At 43.4% G+C, this 12,768-nt stretch overlaps 1 protein-coding gene across 4 annotated transcripts in view; it reads right to left on the minus strand.

Moving 5' to 3' along the window:
• DENND1B (DENN domain containing 1B) overlaps window positions 1-12,768 on the minus strand; it is a 353,166-nt gene that overhangs the window by 14,489 nt on the left and 325,909 nt on the right. For 3 of the 4 annotated variants that reach the window (XM_068240064.1, XM_068240063.1, XM_068240067.1), the window contains 2 exons: window positions 7,674-7,718; window positions 4,951-5,058 (listed from right to left, as the gene is read on the minus strand). In XM_068240064.1, the coding sequence (XP_068096165.1) occupies window positions 4,951-5,058; window positions 7,674-7,718 (153 nt within the window). The remainder of the gene's footprint in view (window positions 1-4,950; window positions 5,059-7,673; window positions 7,719-12,768) is intronic. The other variant, XM_068240066.1, reaches the window with a different exon arrangement.

Consider the following 12,768-nt stretch of genomic DNA (forward strand, 5'->3'; position numbering starts at 1 on the left):
AACCAGATAGATCATGTACTGGTAAATACCCAGAGTGAATAGTCTACTATAGATATTAGGAGCTGCAGAGGACTCAATTGTGACACAGATCACTACCTGGTTAAGATAGAGGTAAGGGAAAAAATGTCCAGAGTGCCCAGAACAGAAGGCACAAAGAGAAAGAACTGGGATATAGAGCAGCTAAAAACAAAACAAAAGAAGAATGTAATATAGCAAAGGAATACAAACTAAACTCCAAGCTGCAGAAATACAAGAAGATATAGAGGAGTGGAAGAGGACAGAGGAAGAATTAAGGAATCTACAGAGGAAATAATAGGAGTAAGAGAGGTGAGAAGGACAAGGAACTGATGGTTTGATGATGACTGTAGAACAAGCAATAGAAAGAAAGAATAAGGCAAAGGGAAATAATGTTGCAGAGAGAAACTAAAAAAAAAACTATGGCCCAAGTACCAAGAACCCAGGAGAATCGCAAACAAAATACGTAAAAGAAAGAAGAAAGAAATCCTCAAAAGTAAAATACAAGAAATAGAGAAACAAAGCAATCAAAAAGAAACAAGGAACTTTTACAAGGCTTTAGAGAGAATAAGAAAAGGATACCAAGATTAAAGGGATGTAAAGACAAACTAGGAAGAGCATTGGGAGAAGAGCAAGATATATTAAATAGAGGGACTGAACATTTTGAAGAACTCCTTGCAGAAAGAAATGAAGAAGATGTAAGAACAAGACCAGGGGAAACAGCAGAAAAGCACATAGAGCTAGTAGAAAACCAAACAGACAAGATATAGACAGCATTATAAGAAAAATAAAAAACAACAAAACTCTATGAGAAGATAATGTTGTAGCTGAATTAATTATAGCTGAAGGGAATTAATTGACTGGCGCCATGTTTAATCTCACCCTAAGACTATGGGAAAGTGAACAAATGCAAAAAGACTGGACTGTAGTCATTACCGGTATATGCCCAATATATAAAAAGGCGATCCACTCATACGTGAGAACTACAGAGGAATAACACTCTTGTGGTTTATAATGTGGTCTGGAGTAATAAATCTGAAACTAATTATGCAGAAGAGATTTTAGGAGAGTATCAGTGCAGTTTCAGACCAAATAAAAGGACAACTGACCAAATATTCACAACAAGACAGATAATAGAGACGTTCTATGAGCATGACCAGGAACTACACATGTGGACTCTAGGCAGGCATCTGACAGGGTAAATAGGAAAAAAAATATATGATATACCGGTACTTGAAAGATTGAAATACCTAAAAAATATAGGAAAAAACCTTATTCAAATGACCTCAGATGGCATGAAGGCCAGAATAAAAAATAGGTAATGAAATGGGAAGAGAGTTTAAATTCACAAATGGATTCAAGCAAGGAGATAGACTTTCTGCAGTGCTCTTTGATTGTGCCCTAAATAATGTCATTAAGAAAATAGACCAGAATGGAATGATATTTAATAAGTCCAGTCAAATTTGTGCTTATGCAGATGATATAGTGATCCTGACAAAAAATGAAACAGCATTAAAGAGACACTGAAGCGAAAAAAAAATTATGATATTATGATTTGTATGTGTAGTACAGCTAAGAAATAAAACATTAAGATCAGATACATCAGTCTAATTGTTTCCAGTACAGGAAGAGTTGAGAAACTCCAGTTGTTATCTCTATGCAAACAAGCCATTAAGCTCTCCGACTAAGTTAGTCGTGGAGAGGGCTGTTATCTGACTTTTATTATCGCAACTGTTCCTGGACTATTTACTTTTCCTCTGCCAGAGGAGATGTCATTACTTCACAGACTGCTCTGAAAGACTCATTTTGAATGCTGAGTGTTGTGTAATCTGCACATATTATAGAATGATGCAATGTTAGAAAAAACACTATATACCTGAAAATAAAAGTATGAGAATATTTTCTTTGCTGCTAATCTTCTAGTAATTATTCATAGTACACAACCAATTCACTATATCATATTTTTTTTTTCGCTTCAGTGTCTCTTTAAAGAAAATATATGAAACAGTGGAACAACTAGCACAAGAGTTGGGCTTAACCAGTTACCCTCCCCTGAGTTGAGTATTTACTTCTTTGAAAATCTCAAACTCCCAGGGGCGTAGATCCTTGTCCCTGTCTGTTAGCTGCTGTTGCATGCATGCACGCGCACACAGCCCCCATGGTAGTGCAAAGATTGGTGTATAGGAACATTTGTTCCTAAAATCAATACAAGTTTGAAAGTTTTAAAATTAAAATGATTGCTGTTGCAACAAGCAACATGAATCATTCCATTGTAAATGACAGTCACTGTTATTTCCTGTTGGCTGGAATGCAGCTTGAGCTGTGTTCCAACCAGACCGGAAAATGTGTGGACGAAAACAATATTACAATTTAAAAAATGTAAATGTACATTTAATATCCCTATAACAAATCCTTTAATTCATTATGCTCCCTCCCTGCCACCATATAACACAATTGATAAAAAAAGTAAAGTGGTGGAATTTAAAAGACAATACATAAATTGTTATGTTAAGGATTTAAAATATGTATGCTATGAGGGTGTATTACTGCTATTTTTTCAAATAAGGGCTTACATTATTGTTAAGAGTACCCAAATCACATAATGGAAAAAAATACAACTTTATTTCCAAATAAAATAATGTCATCGTACATTGTACTAGGAACATAATTTAAATAGTGCCAAATGGATAAATAAAATGTGTGGGTTTTAATTACAGTAGCATGTTTTATTTTAAAACTATATTAGCTGTAAACTGAGATATAATGATTTATTTCTTCTTATTCACTTAAAAATGCATTTAAAATAAAATAATTCTTAGCAAAAATTACCACCCAAAGAAGGCCTAATTTGTAGTGAAAAAAAAACCAGCGTGTAGATCATTATAGTGTGAGAAGCAGTGTTAAAGTTATTGCCAAATGAATGGACACAGTGCAGAAAAGTGGAAATTACTCTGGTGTTTAAAGGCTATGACTATGGTAGGGACTAGATTGTGAGCCCCTCTGAGGGACAGTTACTGACAAGACAATATACTCTGTACAGCGCTGCGTAATATGTTGGTACAATATAAATACTTAAATAAATAAATACAAAGGGAAAAACCCTTAGAGGTGAAGTGGTCAATAGTCAATGAGCAAAAAACCAAGTATATGAGAATGCCTAATTCTCGATGTAAATAAAGTCCACAAAATCTGGTAGTATGTGAAAGAACATTTGAAGGGGTCTCCAATTCTACCTACTTAGTAATACTAAAGAACATAGAAAATAGAATGAGTGAGTCTGTTAGAGAACAGGTACAAGCAGGCAATAGAGCTTACTATGACAACAAGAATCTATTCAAAAACAAACTGATGACAAAAATAACAAAATCAAAATTTACAAGACATTAGTGCGACCAGTGGTGTCATATGGAGTAGAAACATGGATTCTAACAAAAATGACGTGTACGGTTCAAAAATATTCGAAAGGAAGATACTAAGAAAAAAATACTTAAAGATAATACAAAAAATATTATCAGGCATATAAAAGCACAGTGCATTGGGAGGTTGGGGCATGTGGAGAGGATGGAGGAAGGAAATACGCCTAAAAGGCTACACTAAAGAAGAAGAGGAAGGCCAGGTGCAAGATGGATGCAGGACATAATAGCAGACCTAGCCAAGATGGAGAGAAGGGAATGGTGAAAAAGAGTGTGTGAGAGAGAGAGAGAGAAGGATGAAGGCAAATTGTGGAAGAGGCCAAAGGCCATTCAGGGCTGTAGCGCCAGAAGAAGATTGTTTTAGATCTAATGTTTGCCTCTCTGAAAAGCTGGTGGTCAACCTATAGTTGCATCTAATGTACTTAGAAAAAATGGCCCCAGACCATTAGTATAGACAGACCAGGTTTTCAATAGGAAGAGATAAGAGTCCCTGGACCCTAACAGAATAAAAAAAAAAAGAACATGATGATTTCTGGTGAGAAGGGAGACTGTAAGTGAGCAAAACTTCCTTCCTCCATATTCCTTCTCAGTGAGTGGCTGAATGGTGTAATGGTTAAGGGCTCTGCCTCTGGCACAGGACACCAGGGTTCGATTCTCGGCTCTGCCTGTTCAGTAAGCCAGCACCTATTCAGTAGGAGACCTTAGGCAAGTTTCCCTAACACTGCTACTGCCTATAGAGCGCGTCCTAGTGGCTGCAGCCCTGGCGCTTTGAGTCTGCCAGGAGAAAAGCGCGATATAAGTGTTCTGTGTTTGTTTGTCTGTTTGTTTGAGGTGATAGGAATATGGAGACATTGCCTGCCTGACAGCAGAGTTTTTGTAAGCTGGATTTAGAAGACTGACCTGTTACTTTCAGGGGGTCATTTTATTGACTTCTCCTTCCTCTTGTATACAACCTGTGTAAGCTCCAACTGCCTCCCTCAATATTCACCACTGAGGGTGTTCATCTTTGACTTTTGGTGTAATGTTACCTCAGCATCAGGCTGGACAGCCATAGAACCGAAGAACGCATTCTTCTTCCAAAACTCCCTGCCATGCATCCAAGGATACAACACATTGCAGTCTCCAGCCTTGCCACTCACCCAAGTGCTGTTCATTGTGACTTGGGAGTAGGGGGCAGTTAGTGGGTATAATGGCCATGGCCTCCTTCAGCAGAGAACATAGGGGGTAGGTGGTGCAAGAGTCATGCCCACTCCTAAAAGTCAACATGGGAGACTGGACATCTCTGATATGTTGTGACATACCTCTAGGAGTTGATAACGAGGGAAGAGAAGATTATAGGAATACAATGATACATTTTTCCTGTAAAGGGAGTTTAATCCAATAAAGAAAAAATACATGATGCATAATATGAGAACCCAAACTTTAATTCTGCATTATAATCTGGGCCATCCACACCTGCACATTATCCATTCAAACACAGTTCTCCACCTTACTAAGTAAAGACAACAGCCGTTAATCTCACCTGGGAGAGTTTCTTCCTCTCAGAAATAGGCCGTTGTGAGATGAGTAATGGGAAGGTATTGGAGTTCATAGACTCCATAGTATCTCCCATAATTTCCTCTTCCGTTTCCTGTAATAGAATCATCAAGCATGCATGCAGCATGCAGGTCACATGCAGTTAGTAATAAGATTAACAAGCCACAGTACAGTATGAAATACAGAAATCATATGGAACAGCAGTGTACTTTTGAAGGGATACTTCTTTCTGGGTATACACTATATAACACTTCTCAGACAAAGCATAAAAACATTTTGACTGGTCAGTGGCTACACAGGTCCATATGCAGCAAGCTGCAATGCACTGTGTGTTCTGCCTGTTTTCCCTCATGGCCAGCCTCAAAGTTACTCTATAGAAAGTGGGATATGTATGGAGGCTGACATATTTGCTTCCTTTTAAAAAATCAAACATACCGCCTGGCTGTTCTAATGATCTTTCTGGATTCAGTGGTCTTAATCACACACCTGAAACAAGCATAACATTAGTGTGGTCAAACTTCTGATTTTTCTAGGTTAGTGGCTTAAAGAATTAGAGGCAGTGTATAAGCAGGACATCCAGGCAATTGTAAGTGTTTAAAAGGAAAAAAATATGGCAGCCTCCATATCTCTCTCATTAATCCAATACCAATTGGTTAGGGCGTTGAGCAAGGTCAAATGCATAAGCATGTTATGTCATGTACTGTTCTGCACCTCCCAGTGCAGGGATTTTGCAAGCTTGTGCATGTGCAGAAGTGTGGGATGTCATACATCTGAATTTAAAGAGAGCCTGAGGTGGGCTTAGAAAATAAAAAACAAAAAGTAGGCTACCTGATCCGTGGGGTTGAGCAGATCAGGTAGCCGCAAAAAACGCCTCTCCATGCCGCTCCTGTGAGCCACACTGGCCCACTTTCACTTTCGTGACCTATAGGTCACAATGCTGGGATGAGAGATTCATTCTCCCATCCAGGCTGCAGGGAGGTGGGGGTACAGCCAGGGAGAGAGAGCTGCCCAATGGCAGCTCTGCAATTCCTGTAAGAACGTTTTGAACAGGGAATCCCTCTCCCTGTGTTTACCTCCGAGATGGCGACAATGTTGCCAATCTCGGGGAGCTATAGCATGGCGGTTGGGCAGAGAGCAGCGGTGTGGGGACACAGAGGTATGTTATGAGGCAGTGAACATGCCTCTGTGTCCCATCTGCCCACCTCGGGTTCTCTTTAAAGTCACAGACAGGTATAGGATATCTGTTTGTCAGGAAACAATCAAAGCTAGAGTTGGCACAGGAAAAGGGAGAAGAAGGTAAGGACTAGCCTATTAATACGGTTATGAGTAAGAAAAGATCAGGTCAAGGTAGCAAAATCAAAACACTGTGTCTGTACCATTGCACTGATGACCATGCACATTGTCCTCCTGAACAAACAGTGCCGCAGTACTTCTGTCATCAATCAATTCTGCAAGCCATGACTCTGTGTAGGTGTATTTTCAGCTGTACCATGTATATTTCATATCTGGTGCAAGGTAATTATCAACTCTAGCCACTCATATAATTTCTTGTTCCATTTTCTCAGTTGAGCTGGTCATTCACTTTATGATTTTTTAACAGATTTAATAAAAATATAAAAATAAAAAAACAATCAAACAAATGAAAATCTATTAAAAAGCAGTTACCCCTCAACTGATTTTAAATAGTTTTACAGAGGGAAAACTGATTGGGAAAAGCTGTTCTTTGCTGGGTGGTGTGTAGTAGGAGCACATGAGCGAATGACGTGCCGACATCTTTGTACTTGCCCTGGTCAGTACAACGCTAGCACTAATAGCCTTCTGATCGATGTTAGATTTCAGCTGAAATATGTTCTAAAGTCCAGTAATGAAAGTTGGTATTGCAAGCAAATGTTTGATACCAGAGAGCTATTGATAGTTTACTTGATCTAGAAAACATCTAATAAACTATTTCCATTCTCCTCTTTTTACTCTCATTTATTAAATGACCACTATCTCAAAAAAAAAAAATGTAAAATTTAAAGTACAACTGTACACATACATCTAAGATGTACTTTTCTTCAAGAGTAAAATGTACCATAAATGACCTTTTCCCTATGTTGCTGTCACTTACAGTAAGCAATAAAAGATGACAGATCTGACAGGTTTTAGACAAGATGGGCGCTGGAGGTCGTGTTCACAATGTATTGCTTCAGGCAGCAAAAAGTCTAGAACCGGCCTTGGCTATAAAGCAGAATGTCCACAAATCCCAACTTCCCAACATAACCAAAAAAAAGTGTTTTTTATCCAGCCACACTGTGGGAGACACACAAGTAATTCCTTTAAATCTCTGTGGTTAACTCCTCATCTAGTACATAAAATAGCGTTAATGTGGATTAATGGTTTTGTATATTATTCCGTCTGGATCTATGGAGTTTCTGGATGCAATGTTTGATGGTTTTTATATTTTTTTTTATTTCCATAACCCACCAGAATGCACTGAACTGCATGTGTTTCCTTCTGAAGACAATGTTCAAATGACGGACACCATATAAAGTGTTCGATAGCTTTTGTTTATCAACAATGCCTTTTGTATTGCACAGAACAAAACACTTGCATTTCTTTTACAGAATATTCCTATCATTGGCACCATTTAGTTCACGCAGGTGACATGAATATACCAATGTAAAATAATCATGTACAATGATTCATAGGTATAATAGAAAGGCTTACCTTATTTTTCAGCTTGCTCTTCACCTCTTTGATACCTTGCTTGGCCTGGTGATGATAAGCATGCAGTGAAATATAATAATGAGCACAAATAAATGTAACAAAAGCAGAATGTGATAACTGTTAGTGTATTCTGACTGAGGGCTGTTATTGATGTTTTATTCTCAGCGAAAATAAATCTACAAAGTAATGGTTCTGTCTGGTCTCACTTATACAGACCCTTCCCCTGTTGCTACAAGTAGAGTATTGTACCATGTGAGCCATCAGTTAAAGCAGAAAATTCAGAATAAGGATGGTAGCATCTATAGGTTAATTTAAAGGATTAAAGCAGTAAGCTTTAAATACAACATCTTCTTTAGACTGCTATACTGATATTGTGTGTGGAAATATAAGAACACCGGGGTACACACACACACACACACACACACACACACACACACACACACACACACACACACACACACACACACACACACACACACACACACACACACACACACACACACACACACACACACACACACACACACACACACACACACACACACACACACACACACACACACACACACACACACACACACACACACACACACACACACACACACACACACACACACACACACACACACCACTTCTAGTACCTAGAAGTCTGTGTGGTCCCTAGCTGTCCTCCCGATCCCCTTCAGGATACCTCTGTCACTTTCAGAAGGCCGCTGACCCTGGCCCAGGTCGTGAGCTCTTGTGCAATCACCCACCTTTCACAGCTATGTGATTACGCCCATGCAGGAGCTCATAACCCGGGCCTCGGTCGGCGGCCTTCCGAAAGTGACGGAGGGATCCTGGAAGGGATCAAGAGGACAGCAAGGGACTGTATAGACTTGGACCCCACCCAGAAATTTCAAATCAGCCACACTCAAGTACTGGTGGATAAAACGGGGAAGAAAATGGAGCTAGGCAGACTAGCAGATCCATAATTGCATGGAAGAAGTAGAGATTGTCATGCTCTGTAGTGTATTTAACCACTTGCCGACCGCGCACTCATACCGCGCGTCGGCAAAGTGGCAGCTGCAGGACCAGCGACGCAGTATTGCGTCGCCAGCTGCAGGCTGATTAATCAGGAAGCAGCCGCTCGCGCGAGCAGCTGCTTCCTGTCAATTCACGGCGGGGGGCTCCGTGAATAGCCTGCGGGCCGCCGATGGCGGCTCGCAGGCTAAATGTAAACACAAGCGGAAATAATCCGCCTTGTTTACATTGTACGGCGCTGCTGCGCAGCAGCGCCATAAGGCAGATCAGCGATCCCCGGCCAATCAGCGGCCGGGGATCGCCGCCATGTGACAGGGGACGTCCTGTCACTGGCTGCACAGGACGGATAGCGTCCTGTGCAGCCCTGATCTCCGGGGGGGGGGAGCAGGTAGGAGAGGGAGGGGGGAATTTCGCCGCGGAGGGGGGCTTTGAGGTGCCCCCCCCCCCGCCAGCAACATGCAGGCAGGAGAGATCGGACCCCCCCAGCACATATCCCCCTAGTGGGGAAAAAAGGGGGGTGATCTGATCTTTCTGCCTGCTACATGATCTGTGCTGGGGGCTGCAGAGCCCACCCAGCACAGATCACTCAATACAGCGCTGGTCCTTAAGGGGGGGTAAAGGGTGGGTCCTCAAGTGGTTAAAATGTTCTATGTTCTATGCAAATTTCCTGGCTGTGTAGCTGACCCTCTGCCTATAGTACTTTTAGCCATAGCCCTGGAAAAAGCAGGGAGATTAGATGTATCTGACTGAAGACTGACTGGATTAACCACATGCTTGTTTCAGGTGTGTGATTTCAGACACTACTGCAGCTAGAAAGATCATGGCTGCCAGGCAACTATTGTCGTTAAAAGTGACAATGAAGCTTAAAACATATGATCTAATGAATTGTATGTGTAATACGGATAATAACTAGAACATTAGTAGCAAAGAAATTAGTCTCATATTTTTATGTTCAGTTATATAGTTTTTTTTTTAAATAACATTGCCTCATTCTATAATATTTGCAGTTTACACACTACACTCAGCATTCTAAATGATTTCACAGAGCAGGCGAATGACCTTTTGAACTTTCCTCTGCAGAAAAAACAAAACACAGTGACAGACAGTTAAGATAATAAGCTTCAGAAGACAGAGCTTTCTGCGACTTTCAAAGTCAGAGAGTTCAGTGAGAACACCGGGGTACACACACACACACACACACACACACACACACACACACACACACACACACACACACACACACACACACACACACACACACACACACACACACACACACACACACACACACACACACACACACACACACACACACACACACACACACACACACACACACACACACACACACACACACACACACACACACACACACACACACACACACACACACCACTTCTAGTACCTAGAAGTCTGTGTGGTCCCTAGCTGTCCTCCCGATCCCCTTCAGGATACCTCTGTCACTTTCAGAAGGCCGCTGACCCTGGCCCAGGTCGTGAGCTCTTGTGCAATCACCCACCTTTCACAGCTATGTGATTACGCCCATGCAGGAGCTCATAACCCGGGCCTCGGTCGGCGGCCTTCCGAAAGTGACGGAGGGATCCTGGAAGGGATCAAGAGGACAGCAAGGGACTGTATAGACTTGGACCCCACCCAGAAATTTCAAATCAGCCACACTCAAGTACTGGTGGATAAAACGGGGAAGAAAATGGAGCTAGGCAGACTAGCAGATCCATAATTGCATGGAAGAAGTAGAGATTGTCATGCTCTGTAGTGTATTTAACCACTTGCCGACCGCGCACTCATACCGCGCGTCGGCAAAGTGGCAGCTGCAGGACCAGCGACGCAGTATTGCGTCGCCAGCTGCAGGCTGATTAATCAGGAAGCAGCCGCTCGCGCGAGCAGCTGCTTCCTGTCAATTCACGGCGGGGGGCTCCGTGAATAGCCTGCGGGCCGCCGATGGCGGCTCGCAGGCTAAATGTAAACACAAGCGGAAATAATCCGCTTTGTTTACATTGTACGGCGCTGCTGCGCAGCAGCGCCATAAGGCAGATCAGCGATCCCCGGCCAATCAGCGGCCGGGGATCGCCGCCATGTGACAGGGGACGTCCTGTCACTGGCTGCACAGGACGGATAGCGTCCTGTGCAGCCCTGATCTCCGGGGGGGGGGGAGCAGGTAGGAGAGGGAGGGGGGAATTTCGCCGCGGAGGGGGGCTTTGAGGTGCCCCCCCCCCCGCCAGCAACATGCAGGCAGGAGAGATCGGACCCCCCCAGCACATATCCCCCTAGTGGGGAAAAAAGGGGGGTGATCTGATCTTTCTGCCTGCTACATGATCTGTGCTGGGGGCTGCAGAGCCCACCCAGCACAGATCACTCAATACAGCGCTGGTCCTTAAGGGGGGGTAAAGGGTGGGTCCTCAAGTGGTTAAAATGTTCTATGTTCTATGCAAATTTCCTGGCTGTGTAGCTGACCCTCTGCCTATAGTACTTTTAGCCATAGCCCTGGAAAAAGCAGGGAGATTAGATGTATCTGACTGAAGACTGACTGGATTAACCACATGCTTGTTTCAGGTGTGTGATTTCAGACACTACTGCAGCTAGAAAGATCATGGCTGCCAGGCAACTATTGTCGTTAAAAGTGACAATGAAGCTTAAAACATATGATCTAATGAATTGTATGTGTAATACGGATAATAACTAGAACATTAGTAGCAAAGAAATTAGTCTCATATTTTTATGTTCAGTTATATAGTTTTTTTTTTAAATAACATTGCCTCATTCTATAATATTTGCAGTTTACACACTACACTCAGCATTCTAAATGATTTCACAGAGCAGGCGAATGACCTTTTGAACTTTCCTCTGCAGAAAAAACAAAACACAGTGACAGACAGTTAAGATAATAAGCTTCAGAAGACAGAGCTTTCTGCGACTTTCAAAGTCAGAGAGTTCAGTGAGAACACCGGGGTACACACACACACACACACACACACACACACACACACACACACACACACACACACACACACACACACACACACACACACACACACACACACACACACACACACACACACACACACACACACACACACACACACACACACACACACACACACACACACACCACTTCTAGTACCTAGAAGTCTGTGTGGTCCCTAGCTGTCCTCCCGATCCCCTTCAGGATACCTCTGTCACTTTCAGAAGGCCGCTGACCCTGGCCCAGGTCGTGAGCTCTTGTGCAATCACCCACCTTTCACAGCTATGTGATTACGCCCATGCAGGAGCTCATAACCCGGGCCTCGGTCGGCGGCCTTCCGAAAGTGACGGAGGGATCCTGGAAGGGATCAAGAGGACAGCAAGGGACTGTATAGACTTGGACCCCACCCAGAAATTTCAAATCAGCCACACTCAAGTACTGGTGGATAAAACGGGGAAGAAAATGGAGCTAGGCAGACTAGCAGATCCATAATTGCATGGAAGAAGTAGAGATTGTCATGCTCTGTAGTGTATTTAACCACTTGCCGACCGCGCACTCATACCGCGCGTCGGCAAAGTGGCAGCTGCAGGACCAGCGACGCAGTATTGCGTCGCCAGCTGCAGGCTGATTAATCAGGAAGCAGCCGCTCGCGCGAGCAGCTGCTTCCTGTCAATTCACGGCGGGGGGCTCCGTGAATAGCCTGCGGGCCGCCGATGGCGGCTCGCAGGCTAAATGTAAACACAAGCGGAAATAATCCGCTTTGTTTACATTGTACGGCGCTGCTGCGCAGCAGCGCCATAAGGCAGATCAGCGATCCCCGGCCAATCAGCGGCCGGGGATCGCCGCCATGTGACAGGGGACGTCCTGTCACTGGCTGCACAGGACGGATAGCGTCCTGTGCAGCCCTGATCTCCGGGGGGGGGGAGCAGGTAGGAGAGGGAGGGGGGAATTTCGCCGCGGAGGGGGGCTTTGAGGTGCCCCCCCCCCCGCCAGCAACATGCAGGCAGGAGAGATCGGACCCCCCCAGCACATATCCCCCTAGTGGGGAAAAAAGGGGGGTGATCTGATCTTTCTGCCTGCTACATGATCTGT

This window comes from Hyperolius riggenbachi, chromosome 6, assembly GCF_040937935.1.
Source record: "Hyperolius riggenbachi isolate aHypRig1 chromosome 6, aHypRig1.pri, whole genome shotgun sequence".
NCBI classification, from domain to species: Eukaryota; Metazoa; Chordata; class Amphibia; order Anura; family Hyperoliidae; genus Hyperolius; species Hyperolius riggenbachi.